The sequence below is a fragment of the Galeopterus variegatus genome, unplaced genomic scaffold, assembly GCF_000696425.1.
Source record: "Galeopterus variegatus unplaced genomic scaffold, G_variegatus-3.0.2 Scaffold8148, whole genome shotgun sequence".
Taxonomy (NCBI): domain Eukaryota; kingdom Metazoa; phylum Chordata; class Mammalia; order Dermoptera; family Cynocephalidae; genus Galeopterus; species Galeopterus variegatus.
The window spans coordinates 23,600-37,949 of record NW_007734259.1 but is presented as its reverse complement, the minus strand read 5'-3'; the positions used below and the strand labels follow the sequence as shown (position 1 = coordinate 37,949).

The 14,350-nt window shown below is 35.5% G+C and overlaps 1 protein-coding gene across 1 annotated transcript in view; it reads left to right on the top strand.

Annotated features, from left to right (window-relative positions):
- Positions 1–14,350, top strand: part of TMEM144 (transmembrane protein 144) — a 38,629-nt gene that overhangs the window by 11,634 nt on the left and 12,645 nt on the right. Inside the window, 5 exon segments of the mRNA XM_008592650.1 lie at positions 3,510–3,591; positions 5,797–5,864; positions 7,803–8,045; positions 8,655–8,757; positions 12,336–12,389. Of these exon segments, the coding sequence (XP_008590872.1) occupies positions 3,510–3,591; positions 5,797–5,864; positions 7,803–8,045; positions 8,655–8,757; positions 12,336–12,389 (550 nt within the window).

The window sequence follows — 14,350 nt, the reverse complement described above, 5'->3', positions numbered from 1 at the left end:
AAAAACCTGTGAAGACTCTCCATTAGATTCAGCATAAACCTGTCTACTTAATCTGCCTTGTCGTCCACGGTGTATATATCCACCTATTCCTTCTAGTACGTTTTTCACTTTTGTCTCTCTATTATTCATTCACTGACCAGGATTATTTACCATACTCCAGGCACGTCCTTCAGCCCCAAATGACCTTTCCTCAGCCTCCTTGGCCACCCTTTAATATCAATTGAGATGTTTCCATCCCACGTGATATTTTCTTGATTTCCTTCTTTCTAGTTAGAATGAATCTCCCCTAAACTACCATATCTTTTTGTACTTCTATTATCAAAATTCTCAGAGTCTACTTTGTATTATTCATACGGTCTTCTCTATTCTTGAACTATGAGAACCTGAAGGACAGAGGTCCATTATTTTCTGGGTATACCATCCCTCCTACCATCACCATCAGACTTTCTTACACAGTGTTTGACACCTAATAGGTGCTCAGTAGATGCTTGTTGAATTTAGTTGTCAGTGTAAACACCACACACACACAAGTTTTACTAATAGTATGGTGTGTAGGACTGCAAATCTAGGGAAGTTGGAAAGTTTCAAATCGTAGAGAAGTGCCCTTGGGTAAAACAAATTGACTTTGTTAAGTTTCCTGTGCTTTTGACAGTGTTCATAGACTTTAACATGGACATTTGTGTTCTGTGCACTGTACCAAGTTCCTTAAGTCTGTAACCGAAAAGGCCTTGCAATTTATTTGGTTTTATGTTTATATACATAAAATAAATCTCATTACCTTCTCCTGACTTACTGTCCCTTCACCCCATCTTGACCTGATCAAGCTGGATCCTTCTTTCTAACATACCTATTCTGGTGTCTATCCTCAGTCACGCAGGCTCAAAACCATCGCATAGTCTTGATGTCTTTGTCATGCTCAGCACCCTCTTTCCACCCATTTGGTAGATAAGGTTCTCTCTTCACTAACATGTTTTACAATTTTACCATGTGCCAAAAAGTACACTAAGAATTGTATGTATTATCATTTAGTTTTATCATAGCTCTGTGAAGAGGATATATCCCCATTTTTTTAGATGAAAAATGTCAAGGCTCAGAGAGGGTCAGTGATTTGTTTGAGGAAAAAACCAAGGACCTTTATCTGTAGCCTTCAAGTATTTATAGCATCTTATTCAATGTTGTTTATTAGAAAAGCATACAAATCTACACAAAGTAGAGAATTTTCATTATATAGTTTTAAGAAGAAAATGCAATTGTAATGTCTAATATCAACCTTGCAAATTACATACACTCACACATATTTAACTCATTTGTATATACAGATATAATTAGGTTTTATGCATTCAGTTTTACTGAGCATTCGGTGCTTTGAGGACCCAGAAGGAGATATAAGACATGTCCCTCCTGTATGGGCAGAAAGGTGTAATACCTTTCCTTAGCCATCATAAAGGTCAGGCTGAAACCCTTATGACAAAAGACAGGTTAACAGGAGGAAAGCATAACAAATTTATTTAATCAAAGTTTTATGTGACATGGGACTCTTCAGAAATGAAGACCCAAAGACTCAGGGAAAATGGTTCATTTTTATTCTTTGATTTAGTGAAGAATGGATAGACAATCATGTAGAAATGTGATTGGACAAAAGCATATCATCTAATGGTAACAGACTGAGGGGGGAACCCAGCAAGCCTGCGTGCTCAGGTTCTTGGCGTTTCTGTGCAGCATTCCCTCTTCCCAGGTATTGTGCAAGACCTCTCTGGAAGGAGGGTCAATGACCTACTGTTGGATAAGGTAGATCAGAGAATTTCTTTATGGCCAGCTCCTACATGGAAAGGTGGGGAAGGTTAGAGTAATATCTCTAGTTTCTATGACCTGCTTTGGGGAAGAGGAATTCTAGCTTTAATGGCTTGCCTTGGGGGAGAATGGGAAGTGTGAGACAAGGGCAGGAGAAGGTCAGAGAGAGTCTTTGCTTCTGAAGCTGCTTCTGAGGCCTTCCAGTATCCTTTATTTCAAAGTATGTAGTATGTGAAAGTGCCATACTTTGTGATCTTGTTTTCTGACCCCAAACACTATCTTCTGTTGAGCTAGAAAATCTTCAGAGAAAAAAGTTTACCTGGATTTGTGGCAAGTGGTCTGGATTGTGTGGAGGATTGTGTGGTGACTATTCTCGGTGTTGTGGGAATTCAGAGAAGAGGAAGATTCAGTGGGGACTGGCTTGGGCGGAAGTTCTCTTCTCATATTCAGCTCTTCAACTCTTCTTTGGTTTGGATAGAAAGAGGAGAGTATGTAGTGTGTTCAGCTAAGGAAGAAAAGCAAACAAGAGCAAGTGTTTGCGAGAGACTGGCAGAGAGCTTGGAGCAGGGAGTGGTTAGAGATAGAAGTCCATATGGGGAATTATGTTGAGATAGGTTGGGTGGCACATAATGCAATAAAAATCAAAAAGGAAAGTCAAATTTCTTATGGAAGAGAATATGGAACCATTCAAGTTTTTTTTTTTAAAGTAAGTAAGAGACTGAACTAAGAAAGCTAACTAGAAAATTTTTAACTTTTTTACACAAAAAGTAGCATATAATGCACACTATTCGGCACCTACAACCTACCTTATTTCACCCTCATATGTGCTTTGAAAGCTTCTTATTTTATTTTAATTTTTGAACCAGGCAAATGTGTTAAGAAGTATTTTTAAAGTAATGTCAAATGTTTACTCAAGTTGTTTGTTTTCTTAAGTTAATATGTTAATACATTTGCATGGAGCAAAAATCAGTAGTAAGTGAGGCATTTGTTACAAAGATACTGGATATGGATAAACAGTGCATTCTGAGAGAGACGTTAAAGGGAATAAAGACATTAAGCTTAGAAGTGTGTGTTTTATCTCTTAAAATATATCCTGGAGATCTTTCCATATCAGAGCATAGATGTCCTTTTTACTCCTTTTTAATAGCTGCATAGTATTCCACTACATGGCCACATAGGTCGTCTCATCTGAGTGTGGGTGTACCTCTGTTGGGGGGCCTAGAGGAAGATGGGTAAGGTCAGGAGTGGACACACCTGTGGCTTTGGTAGATAGTCCCAGACTCTCCTCTGTGAGCATTGTACAATTTTGCCCTCACATCAGCATTATATGAGTGCCTGTCCCCTATAGTTTGTCCAACTGAGGATGTTGTTAAATTTGGGGGGTTTGTCAACATAATAAGTGAGAAATATTATTTCAATGACATTTTCATTTGTATTTCTTTTACAATGTGATTCTAAAGTTAAGCAGAAATAAATAGAAAGACGAGGCCATTGGCTGAAACAAAGAAGCCAGGAAAATGATCTTATCTGGGGAAAAAGCTTATGAGTTTATACTTTACAGTTCTGAAGAAATGGCAGGACCACTAAAGGGGCAATTTGGAGGTAATCATCGTATCTTTAGGATTTCATGATTTAAGTTATGTTTTCTCTTAAAAATCAGGTAGATTGATATAAACCACTGTTGTGATAAATACCACTAAAATTTATTTTCTTTACAGCGCTTTCATATTTTTGTTCATCAAAAGTGAAATACCAAATAACACATGTTCCGTGGATACAACACCATTAATAACAGAGCCTGTGAGTACAGTGTGAAAGACAACTTGATTTGAATCATAAAATAAAGATAAAAGGGAAATACATAAATTTGAAACACAGATGTGTAGGTGCTGTTTACTTGTCACTCATGGCTATATAAAATGTCTTAGCATATTTGTTATGGATAGATCTATGTAGCAATCAATATTTCCACAGTAAAGCTTCTCAGCAAGCACAGAAGTTTGTTTGTTTGTTTGTTTAACAGTAGATCCCTACTAGGATCTTTTGGAATGATTTAAGGATTTCTATAATGGGGGAGCCTTAAATAATACTGTAGGAAAATGTGAAAGTAAATTTAGAAAGGAAGAGGAAGGCGGTCGTGAAGTCGTCCCTGGGGCAGGAACAGACCAGAGAAGGCCAGTGAAAGGGCAAGTGAAGTCCTGTGAGAGTAGGAATTGGGCTTGATTTTCTTCCTATTTTTCTTTTCTGCCATATCCTGTTCCATTGAAAGATAAAGACAGAAAGTGTGTAATACAAGTCACTGTTTAGATCTTGAAGAATCTAAATTAGTCTGGAATAGCAAATCTGGGTTAAATAGGGACAACCTTTAAAAGAGACCTGACATAGCACAAGTGTCAGTAGCTACATATAGAAAAGTGATTTCAGGGCAAACCCCTGTTTCCGTGAATGCAGACTCTAGTCCTTCTGATCTCAAGTACCTCTCTGCCTGCCTCCGGCCCAGTGCTTCCCAGCTGCCCTTCGAATCCAGCGTCCACACCCACACTGAGGTACTGCCTCCTGCAAGGTGCTGTCTCTGCTCTTTACTTCAGCAATCATCTTTTCTTCTCCTATCAAAACTTTTGTCAACTAAGATGACTAAAACCTCAGTTAAATTGATCCTGAAGTTGCTTAATAGTAAGTTGCTTAAGTGTAAGAGAAGAGGCTTTTTAATAATAGGCATCTCTAATCAGGAAAATATTGCAGGGAGAATAGAGGAGTTGAGATTGGGAAAAAGTTGCTAGTGTTTCTTGCCTATTTAGGGATACTGACATCTGCTAACCAACCACCCTTCATACAAAAGAACAAAATAATAAAATAAAATAAATACAACTTGTTAAAAGATACACAGTAGGCTAACTACCTTAGATTTTTCTAGACAAGGTGGAAGGATACAAACAAACCAACTTTAGAGACACATAAATAGCGTGATGGTTAATATGCAGCAATACATCATGACCTCCTTATGGTCAAAGAAAGCATTACTGCCAAAGGAAAACTTGACTTACCCATGGCAAATAATGCAAATCTAGTTTCTTATCTCTTACAAAAGCAGTAGGAATATAACATCAAGGACACTTCAGCTAAGAGACTCAAAAGATTCCAGCTGCCTTCTCTTTATTCACAGAGGATGCGTCCCAAGACCCCCAGTGGAAGCCTGACACTGAAGATAGTACCGAACCATATATGTACTGTGTTTTTTCAATCTGATAACTAAGGTGGCTACTAAGTGACTAAGGGGCAGTTCGTGTGTACAGAGTGGAGACGCTGGAATGATTCATGTCCAGGATAAGACAGAGCTGGACAGTGAGAGATTTCATCATGCTACTCAGAATAGCATGCAATTTAAAACTTATGAATTGTTTATTTCTAGAATTTTCTGTTTAATATTTTCAGACTGTGGTTGACCTCGGGTAACTGAAACTATGAAAAGCAAAACTGCAGATAAAGGAGGTCTACTGTACATTCAATAGTAGAAGTATGAATTTGCTCATAATTTTTCCTGACTTAGAATATTAGCCTAATCTTGAAACATGGCTGGAAATTTTTTATTAACTAATTCAGTAAAAAAAAAAAAATCAGCATAAACATGTTTATTGATCTTAGGCATTCCACAGTAGGAGAGTCTGAGTTTTTTGTGATTCTAATTTCTTTACAGATTATTAAAATATGCAAATGAAACACAAGAGTTAATAATATTTGTTAGTTTTGATAGGTATATCCAAATAGCCACATATTAAACTGTGAAAAATTTAAATGGAGGACTTGCCAACTGCCAAACCATTCTGAATGAAAGAGGAACAAAATCAGAGACAGTCGAGTCTAGAAATATCAGCACACGTAGGGGGTATCTTCATATTTTAAAGCATGTTTGAGGGAGGAGAGAAAGACACAGAAATCTTTTTGTCACCATTGTGATTATCAACTGAATTCTCTTTTTGGTTTGGTTTGTGCCAATATTTTCAATAGGAGATCAACAAAACTCGAGATCCCTGTTCCTGGGTGGATAAACTTTCTACAGTACATCACCGCTTAGTGTAAGTTGCAGTTACTTCTTTGTTCTACTATTCTGTTTCTTATTTTGTTAAAGCAAGGATTACCAGAATGAAGTATTCATCTGAATTCAAGAAGAAAATGGTAACGCAGGCTTTGACTCCTAGCTCCATGGAGCGAGGTTTTCTTTGTCCCCAGCTGAACTTTAGGTACAGAAGTCTTTGAGCTCAGCTGCTTTCATGAATTACTAAACCATTACAGTATCCCTAATGAGTAAGTAGATGACAGAGCAACCTCACTTTGCAGGACTTTTGTGCCTAAAGTAAAAGAGGTAATATAATGACTAACGTGCTGTCAGCAATCGCAATTAAATTAGATAATACATTTCTCTAGTATTACACTGCCCAGGTTGCCAACCCTACACTGAGTCCCTCAGCTTGTGTGTTAGACGGTTTTAAATCCCAATACATTCAGTGTTAAATATAATTGAATATTTTCTGTCCATGTAAGTCCTAACCACACTGTTTCCACAGGGACTCAGAAAGTTAGGCTCAGTATCAGCCCCTATATTTCAGGGTTTTGGGGTTTGTTTTGACTGCCAAAGAAATATGAAAATACAGAATAGTTTATAGCTTGGATTTTACAATTGATGGCTATTTTGAATTTACGTGATAACATCTTCTTTGATTCAAGAATAGTAGAAAGAAGCAGCACTTGGGGCATAGTAAGTACTCAATAAATATTCAAATAATTTAATTAACCGAAGAATGAACTAACAAGCTTTGGAAAAAATAAATACGTTGCTGTTTTTGCCTCAGAATAAAACAAAACCTTTCAAACAAAATAAACTATTTTTAGTTGTCTCTTGATTAGACAGGCTTGGTCTATTTGTCTTATTTGTGTTTGGGGCCCTCTGGGACGATGAAGTCCAGGCTGCACATGACACAGGGATTTCCAGTGTGAATATAATACATTGCTGAGGTGGCTCTGTGAGCTACTACAGTCTCATATTCCTTAGAGAAGTATTAAAATTGGCTAAGAATTTGTTTTTAGGCTTGGGAGAAAATGGTTTATGCCAAAACTATTTCCTATTTCATGTCATTGTATTAAGTTAAATGGACAGTCACAAAATATTAATCACCTCCCTCCAAAATCATTGGAAGTTCTTTCTTCATGGAGACACAGCCCAAGCTGAAGAAGTCAGCATGAGTCCAGTGCTTTAAATGAAAGATGATTTTCTTCTTACAAAAGGAATGTTTTACCTGAAATACCCAGATTATTTGATCAAATCAGCACTTCCTCCTGACCATGCCATAGTCAACTAAGTTGTAGGCAGATCTGTGGATCTCAATAGTTGTTTTGAACAAAAATATATTTAGTACATAGTCTATCCTAGTTCTGTGCTGGATATTATAGGGTGTTTAAAAAAGAAGCATAAAGCATAGTGTCAGTCCACAAATACTTCTTAATTTAGAGAGCCAAGTTTTTTTTATCTAGACTGAACAATATAATGGTAGCAATATTCTCATCTATGTGATGACAATGTATAATAATAACCCAGTATAACTTCCTTAAATCACGTACTTCCATAATTAGACAGCATAAAGCATAGTGTCAGTCCACAAATACTTCTTAATTTAGAGAGCCAAGTTTTTTTTATTTAGACTGAACAATATAATGGTAGCAATATTCTCATCTATGTAATGACAATGTATAATAATAACCCAGTATAACTTCCTTAAATCACGTACTTCCATAATTAGTAGACGACTGAAGATGCACTCCCAGTCCTGATGCCACTTTGACACTAAAGGGTATTTCTTTGACTTCTGCCAGTCACAGAGCTTGAGATAGTTGCACGATTTCTGTTTAATTGCTTGTGATTTGCATTTTGAAGCATGCTTTAGTTATGATTCCATTCATGTATTTGTCAGAAATATTGCTTTGGGCCAACATTGATAGTGATTTATTTGTTTTTTAAGGGGCTGCAGTCTTGCAGTGATATCTGGAGTACTCTATGGATCTACATTTGTGCCAATTATTTATATCAAGGACCACAGCAAAAGAAATGATAGTATATATGCAGGGGCGAGCCAGTATGGTGAGAGTAAAAAGTTATTTATTTTATAAGCAAACTTATTAATACCCATTTTCTGTGAATATAAAAAGAATTGTAATAATAGTAAATATTGGTATACAGAGTTGGTCTTACTTTTTCATTTAAAGTGGTGAATTAGAAAGGCACTGAAAACTAAAAATAATAAAAGACTGCTTGAATATTTTCTTGTAATCTTTAACATACAAGTACAATCAACTTCAGACAGGATTCATTTCAACTACTTGGATCTTAACACGAGGCTTTCCAGTATGATTTGGAGATTATTTTCCATTTAGATGATCTCTAGGAAAATATGTATTCTTATGCTCTTTTGAAAAGGTTAAAGTGTAGTACATAGTACTTTAAAATATCTAAAGGTCAAAGTATAGACTTATTAAAGGTCAAAGCATAGCCTATTTAACCAGAGGATATTATTTTTCAAGCACAGAGTAGTACAATGGAAGGCCCAGCGTACTGCTTCCTAATGGTATCTGTTTCCAGTGATAGACTTAATCTCTCAGGAGTCAACTCAACACTCAAAAGGAGATGAAAGAGTGTCTGCTTTGGGGGTGCTATAATCACATTTTATGTCTTACACTTAGAAAATGATAAGAGAATGAGATCACGGATGAAATAAAGTTCTAAATCAGATGGTACAGAAAATTAATGTGATCTGTGTTTAGAAAAGGGAGAAGTTTGGAGAGCGAAAGTCATGAGGGAAAGATTGATAAAGAAGTGGAGGGTTCCTGTCAGGAATACTTTGGGCAATAGCTACCTGCTGTTGGTTCATAGCCAATCACTCTCTAAGTGCTGTGGTCAGTTTTCCAATAATCACTGCTGTAAGTAGCTGAATTGCTTATTCAAATTTTTTTTTTCTAATGTAAATCTAATTTTTCTGAAACACTCTTGGTGAATCACTAAAGACTGTCATGGATTTTGATTTTTAGGAATACAATTATGAGTTTCAGATAGATAAACTGATACTCTCTTATCTGCATGTCCTAACCAGTTGTACAACTGCATCCCCTGCTTTCCAAGTCATAATCACAAAAAAATTTGCCTAAAACATTTAAGTAGCATACCTGTGCAAACCTAGGAAATTCATTCTTTTTGAAACACATTGTCTAGCCTAAAACATATTGCATAAAAATTTAAAATAAACTCCGGATTTCAAACTATATTTTTGACAGTTCTTCCATATTCATAAAATAGTTAGCTTCCAAATGTAACTAAATTCAAATAATAAAGGTCTTTTTTAAAAATTTAAAGAACACACGTTTTGACATTCTTAATTCCTGCTGATGGAAAATGTTGTCAAAATCTAGCAAGTTATAAGGAATTCCTTTAGGTCTAAAGTCCTCATAATTGGAATGGCAAAGGACCCAAATTCTTTCCAAGAAGGGATTTGTTCCTCTTCATTTCAAGGATATTCAATGTTAGAATTGACAGTGGGACAGTATGGTACAAAGCTTACTTGTTAAATACTTAAAGGCAAGTTTGTACAGAAAAATATACATTATGATACATTCCTCAGAGAGGCAACTATTATTTGACAGTATTAAATCTCACTATATAAGGAGGAATAAGATTTATTAAAATAGGTAGTTATTATTCACATCAAATTGAACTTTTATCTTGATCATATGATAGTGACTTTTTTCTTTTAATCAAATTATATTCTTGAACAAATGTGGGTTCTCCAAAAAGGGTTTGAGGCAATTTTATGTAAAATACACAAACACAATTAATTCACACAAGACGAATAGAAATACAAACACAAATAGCAAATCAAAACCATGACAAGGACGATAAAGGAAGCAAATAGCATAAAGGGTGAAGGGTTGATATGATTAAACATTAAATTTTACTTTTTGCTTCCAATAGGGCAATACAGTGGGGTAGCTAATTCTTATTAACTTGTAGCACATTATTTCGTCAGAAGAAACCAATCTTTTCTAGCATTAAATTCTTAATAGTATTTTTCATATGGGGCCTTTAATAATATCCCTCACAAAAATATTATAGTAGACAAAGAAATGGTTTTCCTACCTTTGCTTCTTGAATCAACTTAGGACAAAACACTAAAGCCTAATTCAGTGGAAATAAATCACTGAGGTCGGTGGGTGTGGTCACTGTGGCTTTTAGAGACTTACCCATAAAGAGATTATTCTTGAAAAACTGTAGTAATGTAAGTAGAACCTTCACATTCACCAGGTGTGGCTTCCTCTGATGCTTGTGGGTTGTTATCTGAGAAGGACAGGTGTTGGGAGGAGGTGAGGGAATAGATTTCTTGCTATTAAGTTCTTGCTTGGCTTCATTTTTGCCACTCTGATAGTCAACTTTAACCACAGGCTGAAAAGATTCACTCCCTGCACTCAAGGATCTTGCATGCTTCTATATTTTTTCAGTAGGGCTAGAGTTTTTAAACTATTTTTTAATGTAAAATTCAAGCATACCTATTACTCAGTTTCAACAATTATTAATATGGTCAATCTTATTTTATCAAAAGAGTACATTTTTTAAATTCCAGTAGCACCGTTCCTCCCAGGTACACATATTTGCATAGTTATGTATCTAGTGGTAACAAGACTAAGAGAGCAGCATCTATTTTATTGGCAAATAACATTTATTTTGAAAGCAAAAAAAAAAGAAAAGGAAGGAGCGGGGAGGGGAAGGGGTAGAAAAGAAAGAGAAAGAAAGAGAGAAAGAGAGACAAAGAAAGAAAAGAACAGAACCCACCTAGCAGGGTCAAGGGCCTGTTATCTCTGCTCCATTTCTTCCCTGATCATTCTAGAAGCTGAATCAGCTTATCCAGAAGGTTCAGTGTCTCAGTAACTCTTAGGCCATTTCTAAAATAATATTTGGAAAATCTTCAGATAAAAACTTCAAAGGTCAGTGATACCTTGTGATATTGCCTTCTACCATGTTCTCTGAAGGGAAATGAAATTTTACATTAAAGAGGATAAAACTTCTTTAGCAAATGGCATAATAGCATTAACATCGTATCCCCTGTTCTATTGTTTCCTCCCATGCTGTTGAAATTCAGTGTGGGATTGCCTGAAAGACCATATGCTTCTCATCTGATTTGGATTTTGAGGCTTAGGGCCTTACATCATTGATAAAAGGCAGTTCCTTTGACCTATTTCTCTGGCTCTTTTGATGTTGACTTTCCAGATGCTGATAAATAGAGAGTAATGTATTTTTATTGCTTCACTTACATGCCAGGAGTGGAGTCCAACTTTGTTGACCCAGTCATTTAGACGGTTGGAGTAGTGGCAGGAGAAAAACATTTTGGAATTGTTTATTGAAGCTCTTCCAGAGTTCCTGTAGGGCTTGAGGAGGAATCATAAAAATGTTGATATAATACACCTTCTCCACAAAGACCATGATTAATCCAAATTACATTTTTTTCTTCTCAGTAAAAAAACAAACAAACAAAAAAAAATTAACACCAAATGTGAATAGCTGAAAGTTTTCAAATTGCAGAATTTTTCCTTTCTTCATCTCATTTCTTCTCATTTTCTTTGCCCTATATTATTTCTTTCTTGTCTGTCTCCTACTCAGTAACCTCTGTTTTTTTCCTCACTGTTTTTTTTTATCTCCACATAAACTACCTTTTGCATTCATTTAGCATTTAATTTTAGACATACTTGATTACTCTGCAATAGTATCTGTTAATTTTTTTTTTTTTTTAAAGTATAAGCTGCTTCCATATGCACACTCTTTGTCAGGCCCAAAAGAAGAACATGCTAAGATTTCTTCAATTATGAGATTATCTCATGCCAAAGAAGGTTAGAAGTTTGTTCATACACTTTTTCTTATTGATCCCATGTCCGGTATCCTAAGGAACTGAGTCAATAGAAGAAATAAGCTACTTGCTTATTAAAATATTTTATTATAAGTATATCACACTAATGAAAAGTATTCTATGCTACAAAATATCAGAGTATCATCAAAATAATAAAAATGAAGACCATGAAGAAAAAAGTCTTCATTTTTTATTTAATGTTACTTAATATTTAGTTTAATGTGGAGTTAGGGTTGAGATTATGGGTAGTTTTCCCAGAAGATATTTTTATATTGTCTCCAATTTACTATATTTACATAGAATACAGCCATAAGAAAATATTCAATTTGGGCCAGCCCGGTGGCGCACTGCTACAGTGTGCTGCTTGGGAGCGCGGTGGTGCTCCCGCCGAGGGTTCGGATCCCACATACAGACCGGTTCCCGCTCACTGGCTGAGCGAGGTGCGAGCATGACACCGAGGGTTGCGATCCCGTTGCTGGTCCCGGTCCGGTACGGGCGTGACACTGAGGGTTGCGATCCGTTGCCGGACATGAAAAAAGACAAAAAAAGGAAAAAAAAAGAAAAAAAAGAAAATATTCAATTTAATTAAATTTGTTATTTTTGTTTAAGGGTCCCGGATTTATAGCTGCAATGTGGGGTGTCTTCGTGTTTAAGGAAATACAGGTATGTACAAGAAAGGGCAGATTTAGAAAATACAAGTAGGTCGAGGTAAGAAATGTATTAATATTATGTATGTGTTATTTTCTAAAAACTGGATGTGACTCCTAAGCCCAGGGCAGACAACACATGAACATATTTAACAGATCAAATGTTCAAAATGTTACAATCCCTAATTAGGAAAGAAAATAGTAGAGTTATGATAATTATCATGAAGCATCATGTCTCTCTCCACCTCCACCCGTACTGGAAAAATGCTTTAGTTAAATTGAATTTCCCTGAAGTGATTTTAGTTAAGTAACCCAATAAAATATGATAGAGGGACATTTGTTTAGTGTAAAATATGGTAAACAAGATGAAAGACTTTTTGTCCCAAAGGTTAAAATATCCCCTGAGGCAAATGAATTTGGGAATAGATTTGTATTTTGGTCCCCGTCCTCCAAAAGGCTTCCATGTCAAAACAGTAACAGGTGACTACTGCCATTTCTCTTTCAAATGTGAATGATGGGGGCTGGCCCCGTGTTGTACTCGGGAGAGTGCAGCGCTTGGGAGCTTAGCGGCGCTCCCACCGCGGGTTCGGATCCTATATAAAGATGGCCGGTGTGCTCGCTGGCTGAGCGCAGTGCGGGCGACACCACACCAAGGGTTGCAATCCCAAAAAAGGACAAATGTGAATGATGGGAGTTTAAAACTGCATTTGTCAAATAGTTCTAATATTAGTTCCAGTAATAGTCCTAGTATTAGTTCTAGTAATATTTCTGGGGGTGGTGGGGGGTATAATATTAGTTCCAGTAATAGTCCTAGTATTAGTTCTAGTAATATTTCTGGGGGTGGTGGGGTGTGTGTGTGTGTGTGTGTGTGTGTGTGTGTGTGTGTGTGCACGTGCTTTCGTTAAAAATTGCTTTAGAACTTACTCCATTTACCTTTATTTGTGGGAAAACAATCTTTAGTTGAGGAATATAGGTGAATAGTACTTTGTAATAATTTTTATTAAAGATAAATCCAAAGACCCTCTGTCAAAGCATCATAGACACAGTCTTTTCTGTCTTCATATGCAGCTGTAATAGCAAATAAGAAGACTGGTTCTAAGAAGATCTATGCTGCTAATCTCTTAGACCCATAAAGGGAATGTATTCATAGCTGATCTTTAAAATGGTTATTCAATTTTAGATTTAAAACATTTCAATCATTCTAAATAAAATTTCTTGATTTAAAAAGCCATAATTTTATAATATAAGTAAGATTCTCAGATTAAATAAGCAACCAATTTGTTTAGAAAATGTTTGGACCATGATCTGAATTTTTATTTTTGTCAAATACACTAGAAGTACTTTAAAAATGTATAGAACTATAACTTACTTTCATGCATATAAAATTTCTTGATTTAAAAAGCCATAATTTTATAATATAAGTAAGATTCTCAGATTAAATAAACAACCAATTTGTTTAGAAAATGTTTGGACCATGATCTGAATTTTTATTTTTGTCAAATACACAAGAAGTACTTTAAAAATTTATAGAACTATAACTTACTTTCATGCACGTTTCCATTTATTTTAGTCATAGTTCTATTCTACAAAAAGTAACTCTGTGCTCAAAATATGTTGTAAATCTCTCTGCACATATTTTATCTACCTCACAAAAGATAATCTATTTCTATCCAAGAATGGGTTATTATCCTGTTTAAGATGCTGAAACCTTAAAAAAATCACAAGTTAGTGATTATAGCTTGTTTGCAATTTATAGGTACAAAAAAGCACAAACTGAGAATAGATTTATTTTAAAGCATTTGAAAATTATTTCAGTCACTACTACAATAACAATAGGGAATTGAAAATCTTCTTAACTACATGTAAGAAGTCTTTTCAAGGAGATAATCCCTAACCAATAAAGCCAGTACTAATTCTTCAGAGTCCTTTAAAAGGATGCTAAAGAACATTCAAAGGGAGTTCTGTTTTTTTTTTTTT